This window comes from Peromyscus leucopus, chromosome 1, assembly GCF_004664715.2.
Source record: "Peromyscus leucopus breed LL Stock chromosome 1, UCI_PerLeu_2.1, whole genome shotgun sequence".
Classification (NCBI taxonomy): domain Eukaryota; kingdom Metazoa; phylum Chordata; class Mammalia; order Rodentia; family Cricetidae; genus Peromyscus; species Peromyscus leucopus.
Window position 1 is genome coordinate 189,784,519 of NC_051063.1, and position 22,564 is coordinate 189,807,082.

The 22,564-nt window shown below is 37.7% G+C and overlaps 1 protein-coding gene across 4 annotated transcripts in view; it reads left to right on the forward strand.

Moving 5' to 3' along the window:
- The window catches only part of LOC114687593 (vomeronasal type-2 receptor 116-like), a 40,171-nt gene extending 18,325 nt beyond the window's left edge, over window positions 1–21,846 (forward strand). The window contains exons 2-6 of one of the 4 annotated variants that reach the window (XM_028862199.1): window positions 1,248–1,539; window positions 1,801–2,598; window positions 3,947–4,174; window positions 17,248–17,371; window positions 20,942–21,846. In XM_028862199.1, the coding sequence (XP_028718032.1) occupies window positions 1,248–1,539; window positions 1,801–2,598; window positions 3,947–4,174; window positions 17,248–17,371; window positions 20,942–21,846 (2,347 nt within the window). Of the gene's footprint in view, window positions 1–1,247; window positions 1,540–1,800; window positions 2,599–3,946; window positions 4,175–17,247; window positions 17,378–20,941 lie in introns of those variants that run through there. The other 3 variants (XM_037202555.1, XM_037202553.1, XM_037202559.1) reach the window with 3 other exon arrangements.
- Window positions 21,847–22,564: the final 718 nt, after the last annotated feature.

The window sequence follows — 22,564 nt, forward strand, 5'->3', positions numbered from 1 at the left end:
TCTCCAATTTCCACTAGAGTCCAGTTAGCTTGTACATGCCCTTAAGCAGGTAATTCCTGTAAAGCTACCATATCAATTAAGTTTGATGGTTTGGAAAGAGGCTATCTTTCTGTAACCATATATGTCAATCCTGAAATTATTTCACCTTTAAATTCTTTCCTCTGGGTCTGAATTTCTCTATAAATTACTTTAACAGATTTTACTAAAGCTTTTATCTTGGCACTTAAATTGAACAACATTTTTAATACTATAATAAGGATGATTAAACAAATAATATACATAATTGATGTTATATACATCCCATCAACAATATTCATCCTTTCATTTAATTGTTCCATTTTCAGACTGTCTAATGTGTTATCAAAAAATACCCATTTTGTTCCATTGTAAATATGTTTCCCAATTTTTTACTATGGGAAAAAATTGTCTTTCAACTAGTTTCTCCCTTTTATGTATCTTTATGACTTAACGTCTGCTTTGAACAGTAGATATCCAAGGGAATTTAAAAGCTGCTATCTAGTCTGCTGGTAGTCCAAAATTGGAAGTAAAAGAGAGAGGGGGTGGGCTATTAACACAAGGAGAAAAAAATAACATATTCTAGCCTTCTGCTCTGGCCTGAGCCACACCTGGCCTGAGCCACAGAGTCAGTAACCCCAAAAGCAGTCCGGCCACTTGTAGCTCTGTGTCCTTGTAGCTCTGGCTGTGTCCAGCTAACCTTACCTCAACATACAACAGCTTCCAAATTGTGTGATACTTCCTGTTTTCATGCACATTTATTACCTTGCTGTTCTCTCCCCTCATTGCTCTTAGCCTAGCTGCCTCACTTCCTTGTCACTGCCTGTCTGTTTAGACCTCCAGGTCTGTATGGCTGTTAGTCATACTAAAGTTGAGTGTTCTGTTCCCTAGTATGTCCTTGAACACAGAGAAATCCTGCCTGCCACATGATCAGATCAAGGCATGTGCTACCAATGCCTTACTTTTGTGTTTATTTAAAATGGCTTGCTATTTCCTCTGATCTGCAGCCAAACTTCATTTATTAACATACAAATAAAATATTACTACATTTCAACACAACAAAATATTGCCACATGCAGCTTATTACATCAATTCAACTTCACAGCACAGGACATTTGATTCAGTATTTGGGTCTGGTTGAAAATACCATCCAGTTTTGGATAGTCCTTCTGTTGAATACAAAGAATTATTTTTAGATCTCTGTCCATATTAACCATCATACCCTCTTACAGAACATCACCCGAAAACATCCAGTTTCCATTGGCCTTAACTTTTTCCATTGATGAAGTCAATAGGAACCCTGATCTTTTGCCAAATATGTCATTAGTATTTCAATTGCTGGAGGGTGGATGCAAGAATTTCCCAAAATTATCCAGTGTCATGCATTGGGATGAAGAAAATCAAGATAATTACCCTAATTATGAGTGTAAAGAAGAGTCTGGTTGTATAGTGGTGCTGACAGGACCAGATTATGAAACATCTGCGATATTTGGGACATTTATGAACCCCGGGCTATCTCAACAGGTGAGATTTTTGTGCTGTGGGTTTTCAAGAAATTGTGACTCTGTTGGAACAATACCAAGATGCTAACAAGAGTATGTTGAATTATGTGAAACAGTGTGGTTCAAGAGTACTATTCAGAGACTTGATGTGGCTTCATTTCCTTTTTTGAAGTTGAGATGAGGGAAAATTATAGGTGAGAAGTTTTTGTAGAACTCTTTGCTGAAAGTGTGTTTACATGTTCTTAGAAGTGTATGCTACCTCATGCTGCTCCTTGTGTCCTAGATCCTTCAGCTTACCTATGGACCTTTCCATACAATCCTGAGTGATCATGAAAAATTTCCCTATCTATATCAGATGGCCCCCAAGGATACAGCTCTACCCCTGGCAATGGTCTCTTTGATGCTGCACTTCAACTGGAACTGGATAGGAGTGGCCATCTCTGATACTGACCAGGGTACCCAATTTCTCTCACATTTGAGAACTGAGATGGAGAAAAATACAGTCTGCTTTTCTTTTGTAACCATGATCCCAGCCAACTTCCATTTATATATGTCAAGTGCTGAAGTGTATAATAACCAAATCATAACATCATCTGCAAATGTAGTTATCATTTATGGTGACATTGACAGTACTCTCGCTGTGAGCTTTAAAATGTGGGAATCTCTAGGTATACACAGAATATTTTTGACCACATCACAGTGGGATGTCACTACAAGTAAGGGAGACACTACAATTGGCTCATCCCATGGGATACTAGCTTTTACACACCATCATTCTGAGATTTTTGGTCTTAAATCATTTGTCCAGACACTGAACCCTCTGAAATACACAGACGAATACCTTGCAAGGCTGGGATGGATGAACTTTAACTGTGAGGTCTCAGCTTCCAAGTGTAAGACAGTGAAGAATTGTTCATCCAATGCCTCATTACAATTTCTAATGGGACAGACTATTGACATGGCCTTTAGTGATGACAATTATGACATATATAATGCTGTGTATACTGCAGTCCATGCTATCCATGAGATGCTTCTTCAACAAGTGTATAATGGGAATGAACACTATGGTAACTGCTTGAAGGTAGTGTTTTTTCTATTGGATGAAATTATGTGTCATCAATATAGCCTTTAAGAGTCTGTCAGATGCCCCAATTTACTGGATGAGCAAATATTTAATCAAATAGGAATATTTTGAAATTATTTCCTGGTAAGGAATTAAATCTAGAGTCTGATATAAATATTAATGTCAAAGCAATGGAGTGGAGGACACAATTTTTCAAGGAATATCAGTAACGTAATTACAGAACACCTGAATATCATTTAACTTCTTCTAGTACTGGAAATATAACAGTCCTTCCTCATTAATCCTCTCCATGATAAGAAGATGAGCCCTTGTTCATTGATTGTCAAATATGTGTTAATCAGTGTATGAGATGGTTTTCACAAGTGTTTTCAACTGATTATTCCCTAGTGAAGGCTCTAGTGACCTTCTTTGGCACACTGTGAGTAATTACACAGGAATTACAGTGTAACAGTGGTGGTGTTATTTATTTCTGGACATGCATGTGTCCTTGTGTGTGAATGAATGGTTCTCACAGTGTATGGGAGAATGATTCTTTTTTTCTGTGTATCTGTGTGTATATCTGCATTGCTGCATATATTGTGTATATCTGTCTATATGCATATCTATCTGTAGAAGTGAGTATAAATTTATCTTATGTCAATGTCTTTGTGCATGTGTGTTTGTTTTATGTATACTTTTAGTGAGCTTTTTCAGTTCAGCTGCATGTCACTACTGCATGTTTTGTGTATCTGCTTTCACATATGAATATCTGTTTTGCTCTGTGTGTGTGTGTGTGTGTCTGTCTGTCTGTCTGTCTGTTAATCTTATATTGTGATCATAAATTTGTATATGTCAATGTTTCTCTCTGTGGGTGTTTCAATATGTGTATGTCTCCCCATGTGTATTTGTCTATAAATGTGGCATTTGTGTGTGAGCCTCTGTGTTTTTCAGGTTTCTGTTTCTGTGTGTCTGTTTGGGTTATTATGACTCTCTGTTTCTGAGTGTATTTTGATGTGTGTGTCTGACATACATACATGTGTGTATATTGTATGTAACACTATTATGTACTTATGTCTGTATGGATTTGAGTCTCTCTGTCTCTCTGTCTCTCTGTCTCTCTCTCTGCTTTTTTCTTACCAAATTTTGTGTCTGCATGCATGTCTGGTATTCTCTTTTGTAGTTTGCTATGAAAGAATTTAAATTCTAAGGATGTTATGAAACTTTAATTTATCCACTAGCTTTTAATTCTCTTATTGTATTTCTCTCCTGGACACCTTCAATAATGTTGCCTTTAAGAAGAAATATGTGTATGTTTTCTGACATCAAAAAAGGACACATACATTATAGAATGCTGCCTCTCTTTCAGCTGCACTCCTTTCTGAGGAAGACTCACTTCACTAATCCTGTTGGAGAAAACGTGAATATGAACCAAAGAGAAATCCTACAGACAGAGTATGACATTTTCCAGATTTGGAATTTCCCAAATGGATTTGGACTCAAGGTGAAGATAGGAGAGTTTAGTCCATATTTTCCACATGGTCAACAGCTCCATTTATATGAAGACATGATAGAGTTGGCCACAGGAAGTAGACAGGTGGGTCTGACTAACTGTAATTATTTCTGTCATACAGCAGTAACACTGTCAAGTGTGTCCATTTGTTCTGCCTTGTAACTGATGCACTGAAATAGACTGTCACATTAAGAAGCATTTTCTAGCTTCCCTCTTATGTCTCTTCTTTTCAGTTCTTGATGTGACATTTTGTTAATTCTTTGAGGTTCTCAGACATGCATACCATGCATAGAGTGATTTTTCAATCATTCCAGAACATGTATTTTGTTTTTCTTACAAAAAGAATATTAATAGTTATTACTGTACTATATCATTTCCCGTAAAGCATGCAATATCCTCTTGATACTACTCTGATTACTATGCAGTGCTTGTCCCTTTTTCTGCTGAACCTCTGACATAGATGCTGAAAGACTGAAGGTAAATGTAAGGAGGAGAAAGGTAAACACATGCAAACCATTAATTATTATTAAATAATTTTTAAGCCTTTGTACCAAGAGGTCCTAAATCGCCAACATCACTAACCAAATATTAAGATAACGTTATCATGGCTCATTGAGATTTCCTATGAATTGTAACTTTGTTTTCCTTCTTTCTTTCTTTCTTTCTTTCTTTCTTTCTTTCTTTCTTTCTTTCTTTCTTTCTTTCTTTCTCTCTGCCTCTGTCTCTTTCTTTGATCCTTTTTTTCTATTAAATGTGTATGGATGTCTTGTCTGCATATATGTCTCTGCAACACTGGTATGCCTGGTGCATATGGATGCCAAAACAATGGCTTGAATCTCTGGGTGGTAGAGAGAGTGCAGGGCTTCCCAGTGGGTGCTGAAAGTCATACTTGAACCCTGTATATAAGCAGTAATTGTTATAGACACTTGAGCCAATTCTCCAGCCTAAAAGCATGTTCTTAAAAAAATACTCAATACAGGAACATTTCTTGGTCCCATTAGTTCTTTATAATTCTCTCAAACAAAGAAGGGTGTGCCTATTTTCCTCACCTTTGTGGGGAGGAGGTATTATTGGTAGTAAAAAAATAGCTTTGGAAATTTATAAATGATATATACTTCTATGAACCTAAGGTATATTATAGGAATGAATTCTGATGTGGGTGGTTTTAAGGTATCCAGTTCAAACCTTCTGACAGCTCTCATTGGTCCTAGAGGTGAGTGACTCTTCATACCCAGTGAGCCCTGCCCCTAGGATCCATTCCTGGCCACAACCATTTCCCACAGTAACACCGGCCCAACTCGACCTCAGTTGCTGACAAGTAGGCAGGGCTCCTGCAAGAAGGCCTTCCCTCATCATGACCTCCCAGTGGACCCTGCAATCTACATGCCCTGTCCCCATACCCATCCAACAGAGACCCCAGGAACTTCCTGAAGCTAGGAAAACAACCCCCAGCTATCATCAGGCCTAGAGAGAGCTCTCATTGGACAAAGAGCTGTCACAGGACTAAGAGTAACCTCAGGAGACAGGGAATCTGCCAGCCCTCATCAGAACAAGAGTAGCTTTTGTAGTAATTGAATCTTCCATCTCTCAGTGTACCAAGAGAGGCTTCCTGAAACACAGAATCTGCCAAATCTGACTGAACCGAGGGCCCTGATAAGACCAAGAGTGGAACAGTGAGCCACAGAATCAACTAGCTTGGCTTGATCCAAGAGAAGCTCCCCAAGACACAGAATCTGCCTGCTCCAATTAGACCAAGACTACAATGGGGCTGAGATGTCTCCCTGAGCCACAGACACAACAAGCACAGAGTGGACCAATAGCAACTTGCTAAGACACAGGGCCCTCTTATACCCATTAGAGGAAGAGATGGGCCAATGTCAAGCAGAAGTACATACAACAACATAAAGAGCAATACAACATCACCAGAATGAAGCCCTCCTCCAACAGCAAGGCCTGAACATCACAAGGTAGAAAAAGAGGAAGAAAGCAACATTAGGAATAGCATCATGAAGATGCTAGAGGCTTTTCAAGAAAAAATGTAACTGAAGAAGAGACTAACAAAAAAGTAGAAGAAATCAATAAAGAAACTGACTAAAAGAAATAAAAAATTGGAAGAAGTCTATAAAGAAAAAAGAGGAAAAGACAAATAAAAACTGGAAGAAAACAATAAATCCCTTAAATAAAATCATGAACAGTCAATTAAACAGGTGAGGGAAACAGTTCAAGACTTGAAAAGGGAAATAGAAACAATGAAGAAGACACAAACAGAAGGAATGCTAGAAATAAAAAATCTGAATAATCGATCAGGAAACACAGATGCAAGCATAACCAAGAGAATACAAGAGATGGAAGAGAGAATCTCTGGTGTAGAAGATACAATACAGGAAATAGATTTGTCAGTCAAAGAAAATACCAAAGTAAAAAAAGTCATAACACAAAATGTCCAAGAAATGTGGGACACCATGAAAAGAACAAACCAACAAATAATAGGGATAGAGGAAGCAGAAGAATACCAACTCAAAGGCACAGAAGATATATTCAGCAAGATCATAGGAGAAAACTTGCCCAACTTAAAGAAGGAAATACCTATGAAAATAAAAGAAGGCTATAGAACACAAAACAGACTAGACACTCAAAAAAGTCTCTTTGCCACATAACAAAAACTAAATGTACAGAATAAAGAAAGAATATTAAGAGCAGGTATAAGGAAAAAGACCAAGTGACTTATAAAGGCAAACCCACCAGAATAACACCTGATTTCTCAATGGAGATTTGAAAGCCAGAAGCACTGGGACAGATGTAATGCAGACACTAAGAGACCATGGATGCCAGCCTAGAGTTATATACCCAGCAAACTTTCAATCATCATAGATGGAGTGAACAAGACATTCCAAGACAAAACCAGATTTAAACAATACCTACCCACAAATCCAGCACTACAGAAAACAGTAGAATAATTCCTACCTAAGGAAGTCAGATACACCCCAAAACCACAGGCAATAGATAACCTCACAACAGTAACCCCAAAGAAGTGAAGTACACACACTACCACCAAAAAAAAAAAATAACAGGAATGAACAATCACTTGTCATTAATATCCCTTAACATCAATGGATTAATTCACCCATAAAAAGACACAGGCTAACAGAATGGATAGAAAAGCAGGACCCAACTTTTTGCTCCATACAGGAAACACACCTCAATTTCAAAGATAGATACTACCTCAGAATAAAATCCTGGGAAATTTTTTTTCCAATCAAATGATCTTAAGAAGCAAGCTGTATAGACATCCTAATACCCAGCAAAATAGATTTCAAACTAAAATCAATAAAAATAGATCAAGGAGAGCATTACATACTCTTCATAGGAAAGATCCACCAAGATGAAGTTTCAATTTTGAACATTTATCCCCCAAACACAAGGGCACCCACATATGTAAAAGAAACATTACTAAAGCTTAAATCACAAATAAAAACTCACGCATTAATAGTGGAGACTTCAACACCTGACTACTGTACAGATGTGCCAAATCAAAACTTTACAGAGAAATAAGGGACTTAGCTGTTATTATGACTCAGATGGACTTAATTAATATCTACTGAAGATTTCATCCTAACAAAAAAGAATATACCTTCTTCTCAGCACCCCATGGAACTTCCCTAAATTCAACCACATACTCTGCCACAAAGCAAATCTCAACTGATACAAAACTATTAGAATACCTTCCTGTGTTCTATCAGACCACCATGGTTTAAAGTTAGATTTCAACAACAACAAAAATGACAAAAAGCCTGCAATCTCATGGAAACTGAATAATGCTCAACTGAATCACCAATGGGTCAAGGAAGAAAGAGAAAGAAATTAAAGACTTCTTGAACATCAATGAAAATGAATATATCACATACCCAAAATTATGGGACACCATGAAAGCAGTGCTAAGAGGAAAATTCATAGCACTAAATGCCCACACAAAGAATTTGGAGAAATCTCATACTAGTAACTTAATAGCACATCAAAAGCTCTAGAACAAGAAGAAGCAAAGTCACCCAGGAGATACAGATGCCAGGAAGTAATCAAATACAGAGCTAAAATCAATAAAATAGAAATGAAGAGAACAAACAATGAAACAAAGAGTTGGTTCTTTGAGAAAATCAACAAGATAGACAAGACTTTATCCAAATTAACCAAAAGCTAGAGAGAGAGAGCATTCAAATTAGCAAAATCAGAAATGAAAAAGGAGACATAACGATTAACAATGAGGAAATCCAGAGAATCATCAGGTCATACTTCAAAAACCTGTACTCCACAAAACTGGAAAATCTAAAAGAAATGGACAATTTTCTGTAGAGGTACCACATACCTAAGTTAAATCAACACCAGCTAAACTATTTAAATAGACCAATAACTCCTAAGGAAATAGAAACAGTGATTGAGTTTTTCAACCAAAAAATTCCAGGAAGAGATGATTTCAGTACAGAATTCGTCCAGATCCTCAAAGAAGAGTTAATACCAATACTCTTTAAATTGTTCCACACAATAGCAACATAAGGAATATTGCCAAACTCCTTCAATGAGGCTACAATTACCCTGATTTCCAAACCAAACAAAGATACAACAGAGAAAGAGAACTACAGATTGATCTCCCTCATGAACATTGATGAAAAAATACTCAATAACATATTGGCAAACAGACTCCAAGAATACATCAAAACAATTATCCACCGTGATTAAGTATGCTTCATTCCCAGAGATTCAAGGGTGGTTCAACATATGAAAGCCTGACAATGTAATACAACAAATAAACAAACTGAAAGAAGAAAACCACATGATAATCTCACTAGATGCAGAAAAGGCCTTTGACAAATTCCAACACTCCTTCATGATAAAGGCCTTGGAGTGATCAGGAATACAGGGAACAAATCTAAACATAATAAAGGCAATTTCCAGTAAGCCAACAGCCAACATCAAAGTAAATGGAGAGAACTCAATTCAATTCCCCTAAAATGGAACAAGACAAGGCTGTCTGCTCTCCCCACAATTATTCAATATAATACTTGAAGTTCTATTCAGAGCAATATAACAACATAAGCATATCAAGGGGATACACATTGGAAAGGAAGAAGTCAAGATTTCACTATTTGCAGATGACATTATAGTATACATAAGTGACCCCCAAAATTTGACCAAGGCATTTATACAGCTTATAAACACCTTCAGTAATGTAGCATGATACAAGATTAACTAAAAAAAAACAGTAACACTCCTGTATACAAATGACAAATGGACTGAGAAAGAAATCAGAGAAACGTCACCCTTTACAATATCCACAAATGATATAACTTACCTTGGGGTAACTCTAAATAAACAAGCATAGGACTTGTATGAAAAGCACTTTAAATCCCTGAAGAAAGAAATTGAAGATGTTAGAAAATGGAAAGATCTCCCTTACTCATGGATAGGTAGGATTAACATAGTTAAATGCCAACATTATCCAAAGCAATCTACGGATTTAGTGTAATCCCCAACAAAATCACAACACAATTCTTCACAGACCTGGCAAGAACAATACTTAACTTTATATGGAATAAAAAAAACCCCAGAATAGCTGAAAGACCCCTGTACAATAAAACAGCCTCTGGATGCATCATGATCCCTGACTTCAAGCTCTAATATAGAGCTACAGTTATAAAAACAGCTTGATACTGGCATAAAAACTGACATGTGGACTAATGGAACCAAAGTGAAGATGCGGACATTAATCCACACACCTACGAACATATGATTTTTTGCAAAGAAGTCAAAACTGTACAATGGAAAAAAGAAAGCATCTTCAACAAATGGTGCTGGCATAACTGGATGTCAACATGACTGCTGATAGATCCATATCTGTCACCAGGCACCAAACTTAAGTCCAAGTGGATCAAAGACCTCAACATTAATCTAGCCACTCTAAACCCGACAGAAGAGTAAGTAGGAATTAGTCTTGAACTCATTGGCATAAGAGATCACTTCCTAAATATAACACAAGTAGCACAGACACTGAGAGCAACCATTAATAAATGGGACCTCTTGAAACTGAGAAGCTTTGTAGGGCAAAGGACACAGTCAATAAGACAAAATGACAGCCTACAGAATGGGAAAAGATCTTCACCAACCTCACATCTGACAGAGAGTTGATATCCAGAATATATAAAGAAGTCAAAAATTTAGACATCAAAATACCCAAGAGTCCAATTTAAAATAGGCTATAGATATAAAACAGAGAATTCTCAACAGAAGAATCTCAAATGGCTGAAAGACATTTAAGGAATTGCTCAACACCTTTAATCATCAGGGAAATGCAGGTCAAAATGACTCTGAGATACCATCTTACACCTGTCAGAATGACTAATATCAGAAATACTGAAGACAGCTTCTGTTGGAGAGGATGTGGAGCAAGTGGAATACTCCTACACTGTTGGTGGGAATGCACCAACAACCACTTTGGAAATCAATATGGTGCTTTCTTAGAAAATTGGGAATCAACCTCCCTGAAAATCGACCTCCCAGCTATACCAGTCTTGGCCGTATACCCAAGGAATATTCAATCATACCACAAGGACACATGCTCAACTATGTTCATAGCAGCATTTTTTTTGTAATAGCCAGAGCCTGTAAAAAACATAGATGCCCATCAACTGAAGAATAGATAAATAAAATATGGTACAGATACACAATGGAGTACTACTTAGCAGAGAAAAAAACAATGACATCATGAGGTTTTCAGGCAAATGGATGGCACTAGAAAATATCATCCTGAGTGAGGTAACCCAGACTCAGAAAGACAAGCATGGTATGTACTGACTCATAAGTGGATACTAGATGTAAAGCAAAGGATAACCAGACTGCAACTCACAACTCCAGGGAGGCTGCCTAGTAAAGAGGACCCTAAGAAAGACACAGGGATCATGCAGCGACAGAGAAATGGAAGAGATCTACAGGAGCAAACTGGATGTGAGGGGAAGTAATGGAGGGCAAGGGAGGGGGAAAGTGAGCTTAGGGGAACAGGAGGTCTCAGCTGGGTCAGGAACCGAGGGGGAGAACAAGGAAAGAGACATGATGATAAATGAAGACCCCATGGGAATGGTCAAGAGAGTGCCTGAGATGACCTACTCTGATGATGGGATGGCTGAACACCCTAACTGTCATGATAGAACTCTTATACAGTGACTGTTGGAAGCAGATGTAGAGATCCACAGCTAATCCACAGGTGGAGCTCCAGGAGTCCAATCTGAGAGAGAGAGTAGGGATGATATGAGTAATAGATATCAATACCATGATTCAAAAAAGCACAGGGACAAATAGCCAAACTAGTGGAAACACACAAACAGTTTACCAATAGCTGAGGAGGCCACATGTAACTGGAACAGTCTCTCTGAATAAGTGAGACAGTTGATGAGCTTGAAGTGTTTAGGACCCCCTCCCCACACACAGTGGGATTGGGACGTGTCCTTGATGCATGATCTGGCTTTTTGGCACCTAGGGCCTTTTTGAGACACACTGCTCAGCCTTGTTGTAGGGAGGAGGCGACTGGACCTGCCTCAACTGAATATACCAGGCTAGGCTGAATCCCCAGGGCAGACCTTGCCTTGGAGGAGGTGGGAATGGGGGGTGTATTGGGGGGTTAGGTTGGTGGATGGGAGAAGGGAGGACAGAAGAATCCCTGACTGAAAGGTAAAATTAAATTAATTATAAAATAAAATTATTTATAAAAAAACAATCCCAGCACTTGGGAGGCAGAGCCAGGCAGATCTCTGGTAGTTCAAGGCCAGACGGGGCTACAGATTGAATTCCAGGAAAGGCTCCAGCTACACAGAGAAACCCTGTCTCGAAAAACCAAAGTAAATAAATAAAATAAAAAACCTCCATATACTCAGTATTTGCTATCCAGAGTCTAGGCTTGGGGCCTCAGGACTCCAGGGGCAGCCCATTTGGTCTGTTCAGGGCCTTGGAGCTGTGGTAGCATCTGATGCCCTTGCAAACTGCTGTGCCTCCTGCACTGAATTCCTGCATTCCCAGCGTCCCAGTCCAGGGCTAGGCACTGATGGAACCATGGCAATGTTCACTCTGGCCAGGCTGCTGCATTTCCAGAAAACCAAATACGAAAGGTTTGCTGTTGAGTTGTGGGGTGGTAGACAGGGGTCAGGACACAGTTCCAGTCATAGCCTTAAATATAAGTATGTTCAATGACATACTGAAAAAAGAATTTAAAAATGATTATAACAATGTTCCAGAATGCCAAACAGGACACAAATCACCTTCAGGACAATGTAATGAGATTAAAATCTTACATGCACTAAGGAACGGAGAGAACATATGACAGATACATTCATAAATGTACAAAATTATGAAAAAGTCAAACTAAAATATGCAAAGGAAATAAAATAAATCCAAAATATCTCAGTAAAACTTTTCTCCAGAGGAATATTTAGAGTTGAAGACAAGTTGGCAGCCTTGAAGACCAAGCAGAATAATTAGAAACCTGAAATTTTGACAAAGATAAAAATTAGGACAAATGAAATATTTATAGGACCAGGGAGGGGGATACCATTAAACAATCAAATTTACAAACAATGGGCAGAAGAGAAGAAGAAGGACTCACAATTACATCAACAGTATATCCAGTAAAATACGATGGGAATTTTCCAAAATATAGTGAGACTGGTGGCCATCTTCAGGCAGGGCATTTAATATCAGAAAAGAACCTTCCTGTCACATATCTTAATTAAAATTTGATTTATACATATAAAGGAAGGAAATTAACGGTTGCAGAGAGGGAAACCCATTTCATAGAAAGGCCCCTTCTAGTTAACATCAGATTCCTTCATGAACTTTCTTAAAAGGGGAGAGTAACAGTGATGCAATCCAAGCAGCTAAAGATGTTACTGTACCCAACAAAGTTATTTATAGTCAAAGCAGGCTGTGAGTCTCTTCAGGGGTATAAACTTGAGTGCATCTGGAATTTATCAAAACAAAAATGGAGGGCACACTTGAGAGATATTTTTACTTAGTTGGAAGTAGGAAGATCAATTTGTTACCCAGATCTTTGAGATAGGGAGATAGGCCTTATATTAGGTGACAGTGGTACATGTCTTTAATCTGAGCACTGTAGAGTCAGAGGCAGAGAGATCTTTGTGTTCTAGGCCAGCCTCTTTTACAGAGAGAGCTCTAGGACAGCTAGAGCTACAATGAGAAACCATGTCTCTAAAACAAAACCCAAAAAAAGAAGAAAAAGGAAGTCATGCCTGTAATTGGCATCTTTTAACCTGGGAAAAGACACATCTTTTATCAGGATATTAAGTTGGAAAGACACAACTTAGAATTACATCATTTGATTTTGAAAGTCCCCCTCTGTGCTGGAAGCCTATATGAGGACATTTAAAAAGGAAACTTGTGTTCTTTGTTCTCTCTCATCTTTCTAGCAAGTCCATTTCTTCACTGGCATTAGAGCCATCTATGGTATTTAAGTGTTTTCTGAAGATCAACTCACACATTCCACATAATAGAATGAGAAGTTTCTACATTTTGGATTGTCATTGATGCCTAGTTATTTATAGATTAGCTAGACTGCATCCTAGAAGACTTTCTAATAAATTTTGTGAATCCATATATACGTATAAGTGTGAGAGAAAGTCAGAGAAACAGAGTGAAGGAGACAGAGAGACAGAAAGATTCATTCTGTAAGTTCTTTAAGGACGTTAACAAATACTAAGACAGATCAATGTTGCATGATATATATGAGTTTTAAGAATTCATAATCACTAACATTTCTATGAAAGACACTTGAAGAACTAGTACACACTGAAAATTAAGATAAATATGAATGGTCAAAGAAGAGAAAGACAGCAAACATTACAACACCAGATAGAAAAACAAATGTTATCAAACTGTATCAAATATTGCAATAACAAAAATGGATAATAATTACAAATAATTATCAATATAAAATTAATGTCTACCTTCACATTCTCTAATCATAATACATGAACAAACAGATTGTTTTTTTTCAAACCAACATTCACTTTTTCTTCTCAAAACAAACCTTATTTACAAATGTAGAGAGATTACTTCTGTAATTACAGAGGGAAAGAATTTTGAAGAAGTAGAACATAATAAAGTAAATGAGAGACTGAACACTTGGATGGACATAGTGGAAAAATTCTCAAATAAACACTGACTAATATAAGTCAACAACACAACAGAAAGTTCTGTCCCTGTGACAAATATAGCTTCATTCCAGGGATATAGGGATGGTTCAGCATATGCAGGTCAGCTAAGTAAATGGGGCACATAAATAGATTCAAGCATAGGACTACATGATTATCCAAATATGTGCAGAATGTGCTCTTAACAAAGTCCAGTATCCAATCAGATTTAAAAGTTAAAAAAACAAAAACCTAACATAATAGAAAGAACACATCTTGACTTATTGAAGTTTTCTTTTATATTAAATAATTTTTCCCAGCCCAATCACATAAGGAGTTTTTCCTATGGCAATCTTATTGACACCATTATACTACAGGAAGAGAAATTCAAAGAATTGCAATAAAAGTCCTAGTGAGGCCAGGTGTATGTGGTGGTGCATGTCTATAATCAAACTCTTGGATGGAGAGGCAGGCAAACCTTCTCAGTTTATGGCCAGTGTGGTGTACATTGTGAGTCCAAATGAGCTAGGGTTGCATATATAGAACCTCCCTCCAAAGAAATGAGCAAAAATTAGACAGTGATGATTTTTTTCTAGTTATATCCACTTGCTTTAAAATTTCATGATGTCATTGTTTTTTGCTGCTGAGTAATTATGTAAATGTCTCACATTTCCTTTATCCATTCTTTGCATGAGTGTCATCATCCTGAGTGAGTTAACCAAGACCCAGGTACAGAAACATGGGAAGTGCTCACTCATTAACTGAACATAAGATGTAAAGCAAATGATAACACTTGCACCAGAGAAGGAAGTTAAAAAGGACATGAAGAGGGAAACATGGATCACCCTAGGAGGGAAATTGCTGGAATCTCCTGGATAAACTGAGCGAAGGGGACATGAACTTTTGTGATGGCCCAGTTGGTGGAGGGATGGAGAGGGAGAGCAATGAAGGATATATATTGAGAGAAGAGGTAATTATGGCATTATGGGTATAGGGAGAAACCTGGTACCAGAGAAACACCTAGGATTCTACAAGATGGGCCCAGCTAAGATTCCTAGAGAGAGTAGCTGAACAGGCCTTCTCCTATAATCATAATGGTGAGTTCCCTAATTGTATCATGGAGTCTTCATCTAGTAACTATGGAAGCAGATGATTAGATGCACAGCCAAACACTGAGCCAAACTCTGGGAGTCCAGTTGAATAGAGGAGGGATTATATGTGCAAGTAGGGTCCAGATCATGACAGACACCCCACAGAGACAGCTGACCAGAGTAGTGGAAGCTGAGGGAATGTAGACCAACAGCTAGGGAGCCTTCATGGGACTTACCTAATCCCTGTGCATGTGGGTCATAAATGTATAGCTTGGTCTGTTTGTATTCCCTTGCAGTGTGACCAAGATCTGTCATTGGCACATAAGCTGTCTTTTTAGAACCTATTCCCTATGGTGGGATTAATCACCCAGCTTGATGCAGGGGGGTGGAGCTTGGCCCTTCCTCAACTTTGTATGCCATGCTATTTTGACTCCCATGGAAGGCCTTACCCTTTCTGAGGAGTGGGTGTTGTAGTAGAGAGGAATGGTGGAGAGGGAACTGGATAAGAGGAGGGAGGGGAATATGTGGTTGGCAAATAAATTAAATAGTTTAATGAAGAATAAAAAAGAAATTGGATGAGAAGATACATTTTCTCCACTCATCTTCAAAATAGTCCTTAATATCATAGAAAGTACAAAAAGAAATGGTAAACATGAAATACAGAAACAAGGAAAGAAATGTGCCCACTTGTAGCACATCTCTTTTAGTTTGAAGAGATATTTTCCATGTTTCTGATATCCATTATCCTACTTTGTTGTACTGTTGCTGTGATTAAACACTGACCATAAGCAAACTCAGGAGGAAGTGTTGATTAGGTTCATTGGTTACAGTAAATGGAAGACAAAGCAAGGATCTGGATCCTTCAACTAAAGTATAGACCCAAAAGAACATTGTCTACTGCTTTGCTCTGGTTGATTTCTCCTATAACCCTGCCTAGGGACAGCACTGCCCACAGTAGACTGGGGACTCATACATCAATTATGCAGTAATAAAATGCATAAATAATATGACAGCCAGCTAGTTCAATGGAGAGAAATATTTTAGTTATGCTTCCCTCTAACTTCTGTAATGTACTTTCTGTCAAGGTGAAATTAACTAGACAAATCAGTTTGCAAGCTCTATGGTATTTGCCCACAGCAAAGAACCCATTCTTATTCCTAAATTTCTAAGACTGGGAAGCTACTCAAATTACATCAGATTGTTTCCATATATTCGCTTGTAGCATGAATCTTAAAGTTTTTATTAATAAAACCAAACTTAAGGCCAGTTACTGGGGTGAACACTGGAAGATCAGAGAGACAGTACAAGACACAGATAACCTCACCTGGCCAACTTCTCAGCTGATCTTGTTTCCTCAGACTGGAAGCCTCTGTGTCCTTATATCCGAATAGCTCTCACCTGAACTGTTCTGCTCAAAACCTAAAAGCTTAACCAGCCAAATGTTTCTTGTTCCTGATCCTCATGCCTTATATATCTATCTGCTTTCTACCACCATGCCCTGAGATGAAAGGCTCACTTTCTGGGATTAAAGGCTTCAGTCAACATGCTTGGCTGTATCCTTGAAGACATGGATTTCTGCATAGCTCTGCCTCCCAAGTGCTGGGATTAAAGTCGTGTGACTACCACTGCCTATCCTCTATGTTTAATATTGTGGATATTCTGTCTCCAACCCCAGATAAGTTTATTATGGTGCACAATATTTTGGGGAACACAATACTACCACATTTGCTTGTTTGGCATTATAAAATATACTAAGTTTAATGTGGTCACTCATTTGGTATACATAAAATAAGCTCATTGATATTTCTTCATACTAATATAATTTTGTTATGGAAGAAGTAAGTAAAACTCCTGATATCAGCATATGTATAATTTTCCTCAGATGCCACCCTCTGTGTGCAGTGCTGATTGTGGTCCTGGATTCAGAAAATTCTTGCAGGAGGGAATTTCTGCCTGCTGTTTTGATTGCATCCCCTGCCCAGAAAATGAAGTTTCTAATGAGACAAGTGAGTGTTTGCTGCTGAGATAAATCCTTCACATAGATCATCTTCTCCCAAACACACTGGGATCATCAAAGGTTCTAAAAGATGTCTATAAAAATAAACCATATCACTTTCACAAGTTAGTTTTGATAGTACTATAATCATTAACAATGTCACTTTAAGCAACATGTTATGCCATGACATACATCTTTGACTCCTTGAAAATCCATGGTAGGTGGCCTTTTCTCATAGAAATTTTGATAATCAAACCACAATGTGAGGGAATTGAATAGAAGGTCTTTACTAGTGACTAATGTCCTTTGAAACTACAAGTAGATTAGATTCCAATCCCAAAATTTTATTAATATTTATTTTTTAAATTTACATGTTTGTTTGTGTCACTACATAAGTTTATAAGTTGATAGGCACCATGTATATGCAGGGAATCAATGGAAAACAGACTAGGGCTTCTGATCACTTGAACTCTACTATGTGGGCTCTACAAACAAAATATAAGTCCTCTGTCTCTGTAAGATTAATGAAGAGTGGAAACAAATTCTTGGGCAATTATAAGAAACTGTTCAGTATGATACAACGGATTTCAAGCTATATCCAGAGATCCCCCTTTCAAGGTACCATTGTGATTTGAAATCTAGAGGAGTATGGAGAATTGTTCCCACATAAAGTAGAAAATATGGAGTACTATAATCAGTATTTTTATATACAGCATAGATAGTAAAGTAAAAAGTAGAAGACACAATGGTTTTGAATGATAGCAGCTAGCTACAGTTATCCAAATGGTGTTGTCACCTACACAGCCCATGTTATTCAAATGATTATTTAGAGTTGGTTATATAACAATGGCAGATACTTATGTTTTCTATCCTGTTGCATATTATCTCATATAATGAAATTTATTATAGAACATTTATGGCCAGTAAAACAGATCAGAATTTAAATCGCTTTCTACTAAAGCTGATGATGAGTTCATCCCTTGGGCCCATGTAATAGAAAGATGTTGCCAAGTCTTAGAGGTTGTGTTCTGATCCCTATGCACTTGTGCATACAACTTACTGCAATTTACTTAAATCAACTCTAAAGAAATTGTTTTTCATATGAAACATATAAGAATAAAAGGTGTTTACAACAATAAATACATCAAAAATTAAAGAAAATATTTTTATTACACACACACACACATATATATATATTTGAAATGGGTGGTTATGTGTACATAATTGCATGTGCATGTGAGAGGCATCCAAGGCCCCTGCAGTTAGAGTACAGTCAGATGTTAGACACCTGACATGGGTCTTTAGAACTGAATTCAGGTCTTCTGTAAGAGCAGTATATTCCATTCACTACTGAGAAAAATTTCTATGCCTTAAAAAATAATTAGTTAGGGCCGGGTGGTGGTGGTGCACGCCTTTAATCCCAGCACTCGGGAGGCAGAGCCAGGCAGATCTCTGTGAGTTCAAGGCCAGCCTGGGCTACCAAGTGAGTTCCAGGAAAGGCACAAAGCTACACAGAGAAACCCTGTCTCAAAAAAAAAAAACCAAAAAAAAAATAATAATTAGTTACATGTGTCCATAAATGCATTGTTCTGTACAAAATCACTTGAAACCTAGAAGCACATCATGACTCTATGCAATTGTCCAATGATTCAGAGCAATTGTACTCAAGTTTCCTAAACTTTCCATGGTGGAGACTGCAACTTATGGACAGGATATTATTCCTCCAAGCAAACATCTGTCCTATCGCTCTTGCTTGAGTGTTCTTTTATTGTGATCATGGTATTATATAAATATCTACTTAGCACTTTAGTACACCCACAAAATCTGAGACTCTCATAGATGGAAATTAGTGAAAGAGGAAGAAAGTTGGTGGTCTGTTCCCAAAGGTGATAGAATCAGGAAGAAAAGGTTGTTTTTGGTAAGTATATACAGAAGTTTCTGCCTTCAGGAGGTGGTTACTGCTTCTTATGAACAAGATTCATGGGCAAACTATCCCTACTTCTAGATAGGACACAACTGGGGACAGACTTTTTTGATTAATTATTTTTGCATTTATAAACATAAAAATTATATTTATATAGCATTCTTCTTTCACTCTCACACTCCTGCTTCCCCCATATAAACCCAATCACTCTCATAATAGAGCTCTGTTGTTACTTTTGCATGTACATACATACACATATACACACATAAAATTTACTAATTATGAGGGAACTTTAGTTACAATAAGCATGGAAATATGGCTCTAGCAAGCCCTGCCTCTCTTCACCAATCCTTTTGTCTTGTTAAAAATCATGAGATTATAGTGATAGTTTGAATGAAATTGGCCCTATTAGAGGGTGTGGTCTTGTTGGAGAAGGTATGGTCTTAATTGGAGTATTTGTGCCACTGTGGATGAAGACTTTGAGGCCTCTTATATGCTTAAGCCATACCAAGTGAGACAGTTTTCTTTCTGTTGCCTATGGATCAAAATGTAAAATATTCAGCTTCTTCTACAGAACTATGTCTGCATAAATAGCACCATGTCCCCCCATGATGATAATGGACTGAGCCTTTGAAATATAAGCCACTCAATCAAATGTTTTCTTTTGTAAGAGCTACTGGGGTCATGGTTCTCTTCACAGCAATAGAAATGCTAACTAAGGCTATTAATTTCCTAAAGCTAGTCACCAATGTCTATTTCCTTATTTGGGCACTTCCTCCTCCTGAGGCTGACTATCAAGGTCCAGCATTCAAAATATTGAAGTCCAGATTCCAAAAACTCTATTGTGTCTGTACTAATTAAACTGTCTAATCAAAACTAAACACTTCAGCCTAACCAGGGGCTTCACTTTCATCTGTATAAACTGCTATTTTCAAAGAGGCCATGTCTACGTCTTCACTATCCAGAGCAGTTCTTTGTTGTCCATGGCCGAAAAATTCTTCCCCCTCTTTCTTATTGTTTTCCTCTTCTCCTTCATTCTCTATCTCCTGTTTCTGTCTCCTATTCCCTGCTCATTTTTCTTTGGGTCAAATAAATCTACTTTGTGTTGGCATGGCATGTGTGAATTCTAAGTGTTCCTAAAGATTTTGTTTAGTATTTCTTCTATGTCAATGGATTTGTGCTAGTAAAATCAAACTAGAAAACATATCACAGGAAGTGTCCCAATAGAAGACAAAGTCCCCATCTATTATAGGAAGTATATAAATAAAACAGACAGAAAGACATCAGGAGGCACTACAACCATGGGATCTGAGACTTTAAAATACACTCTGTGCAAAATAATAGTTAATGATTTTACACTCTGTCAATTCACCAGTTTAAGTCATGTACTGAAAATATCTGTGCTTTCTGATAACATAACAAATGACTTCACCCACACATCATAAATTAGACAATACACGGTGTGTTGCATTTCATTCCCCATAAAGATAATGTATGAGTATTATGAAATGGAAGCATTGTTATTCAGCAATGTCCTTCGACTCCATCCTCAGAAACAAATGCAGATAGTGCAACGCTTCTTCAGCACATTCAATTGAAATATCCAGTCAATAAATGGCTAAAGCTGCATTAATCATACTTTCCTTTCTCCATCAGATGTGGAAAAATGTGTGAAGTGTCCAGAGGACCAGTATGTCAACAGAGAGCAGAACCAGTGCATTTCCAAATCTGTGGTCTTTCTGACCTATGAAGACCCCTTGGGAATGACTCTTGCCTCAATAGCCTTGTGCTTCTCTGCATTCACAGTGCTTGTTCTTGTGATCTTTGTCAAGCACCATGATACTCCCCTTGTGAAGGCAAACAACCAGAATCTTAGTTACATATTGCTCATCTCACTCATGTTTTGTTTCTTGTGCCCCTTGCTCTTTATTGGCTATCCCAGCTCAGCTACCTGTATTCTACAGCAAATCACATTTGGAGTTGTATTCACTGTGGCTATTTCCACTGTGCTGGCCAAAACAGTGACTGTGCTTTTGGCTTTCATAGTCATAGCTCCTGGAAGAAGAATGAGGTTTTCCATGATTTCAAGGGCACCCAACTGCATCATTGCCATATGTACCCTTATCCAAATTATTGTCTGTACAATATGGCTGCTAGTTTCTCCACCCTCTATTGACATTGATGCACACTCTGAATATGGCCAAATCATCATTGTGTGCAACAAGGGCTCAGTTACTGCATTCTACTGTGTCTTGGGATACCATGGCTCCCTTGCCTTAGGGAGCTTCATTGTGGCTTTCTTGGCCAGGAATCTCCCTGACAAATTTAATGAAGCCAAATTGCTGACCTTCAGCATGCTGTTGTTCTGCAGTGTATGGATCACCTTTCTCCCTGTCTACCACAGCACCAAGGGCAAGGTCATGGTGGTGGTGGAGGTCTTCTCCATTTTGTCCTCAAGTGCAGGTCTACTGGGATGCATCTTTATCCCCAAGTGCTACATAATTTTGTTCCGACCTGAGAGAAATTCTCTTCAAAAGTTAAGGGAGAAAACATCTTCCTGAACACTCATTTCATAAATTGTTACTGAAAAGTATAGTGATGGTACAGAGACACCTGTTGTGATAAAATGCAAGATGTATGTATCAGCTATCGATTCTCATTGTTTCTTCTATGATACTGCCAAGAAATGTCAGGTGTACTACTTTTTTGTACATTGTATTCTATAATCTTCCACTCAAACACTTATTTTGCAATAACTGGTTCCTGGAGATTAGTGCATAAGGGATGTGTTTTTTCATTTCTCTAATACAAAGTAATATTGGAAATTAACTCCAAGTAATCCTTTTGATATTTGAATTAACGTGTGACTTTTAATGTAAGAGAAAAACCGAGAAAGTTTGGAGTAGAGGCACTGAATATTTGCAGATTAATTACCCCTTCTGGAGGTGACAAGAGACTGCTGTTGCATACTAGAAGTTAGAAGAGTAAAATTTAGGAGAAAGAAAGATGTTTTGTTAAATAGATAAAAATAATATCGTGAAAGATGGGGAGATGTATCAGCATTTAAAATCATGTATGACTTTTTCAAAGGAGACCAGTTAGTTCACTATCAAATCCATGCATCTTAACATTCAAAGGTACCTTCAACACAAGTGCCAATGAATCAGATGCCTTTTCTGTCACTCAAGAACACCTACACACAGGTGTGCACCTAAGAGCACACTCAAAAAGCACACATACACATAATGGAAATTAAATGAAATTTAAATTGAAGTTTAC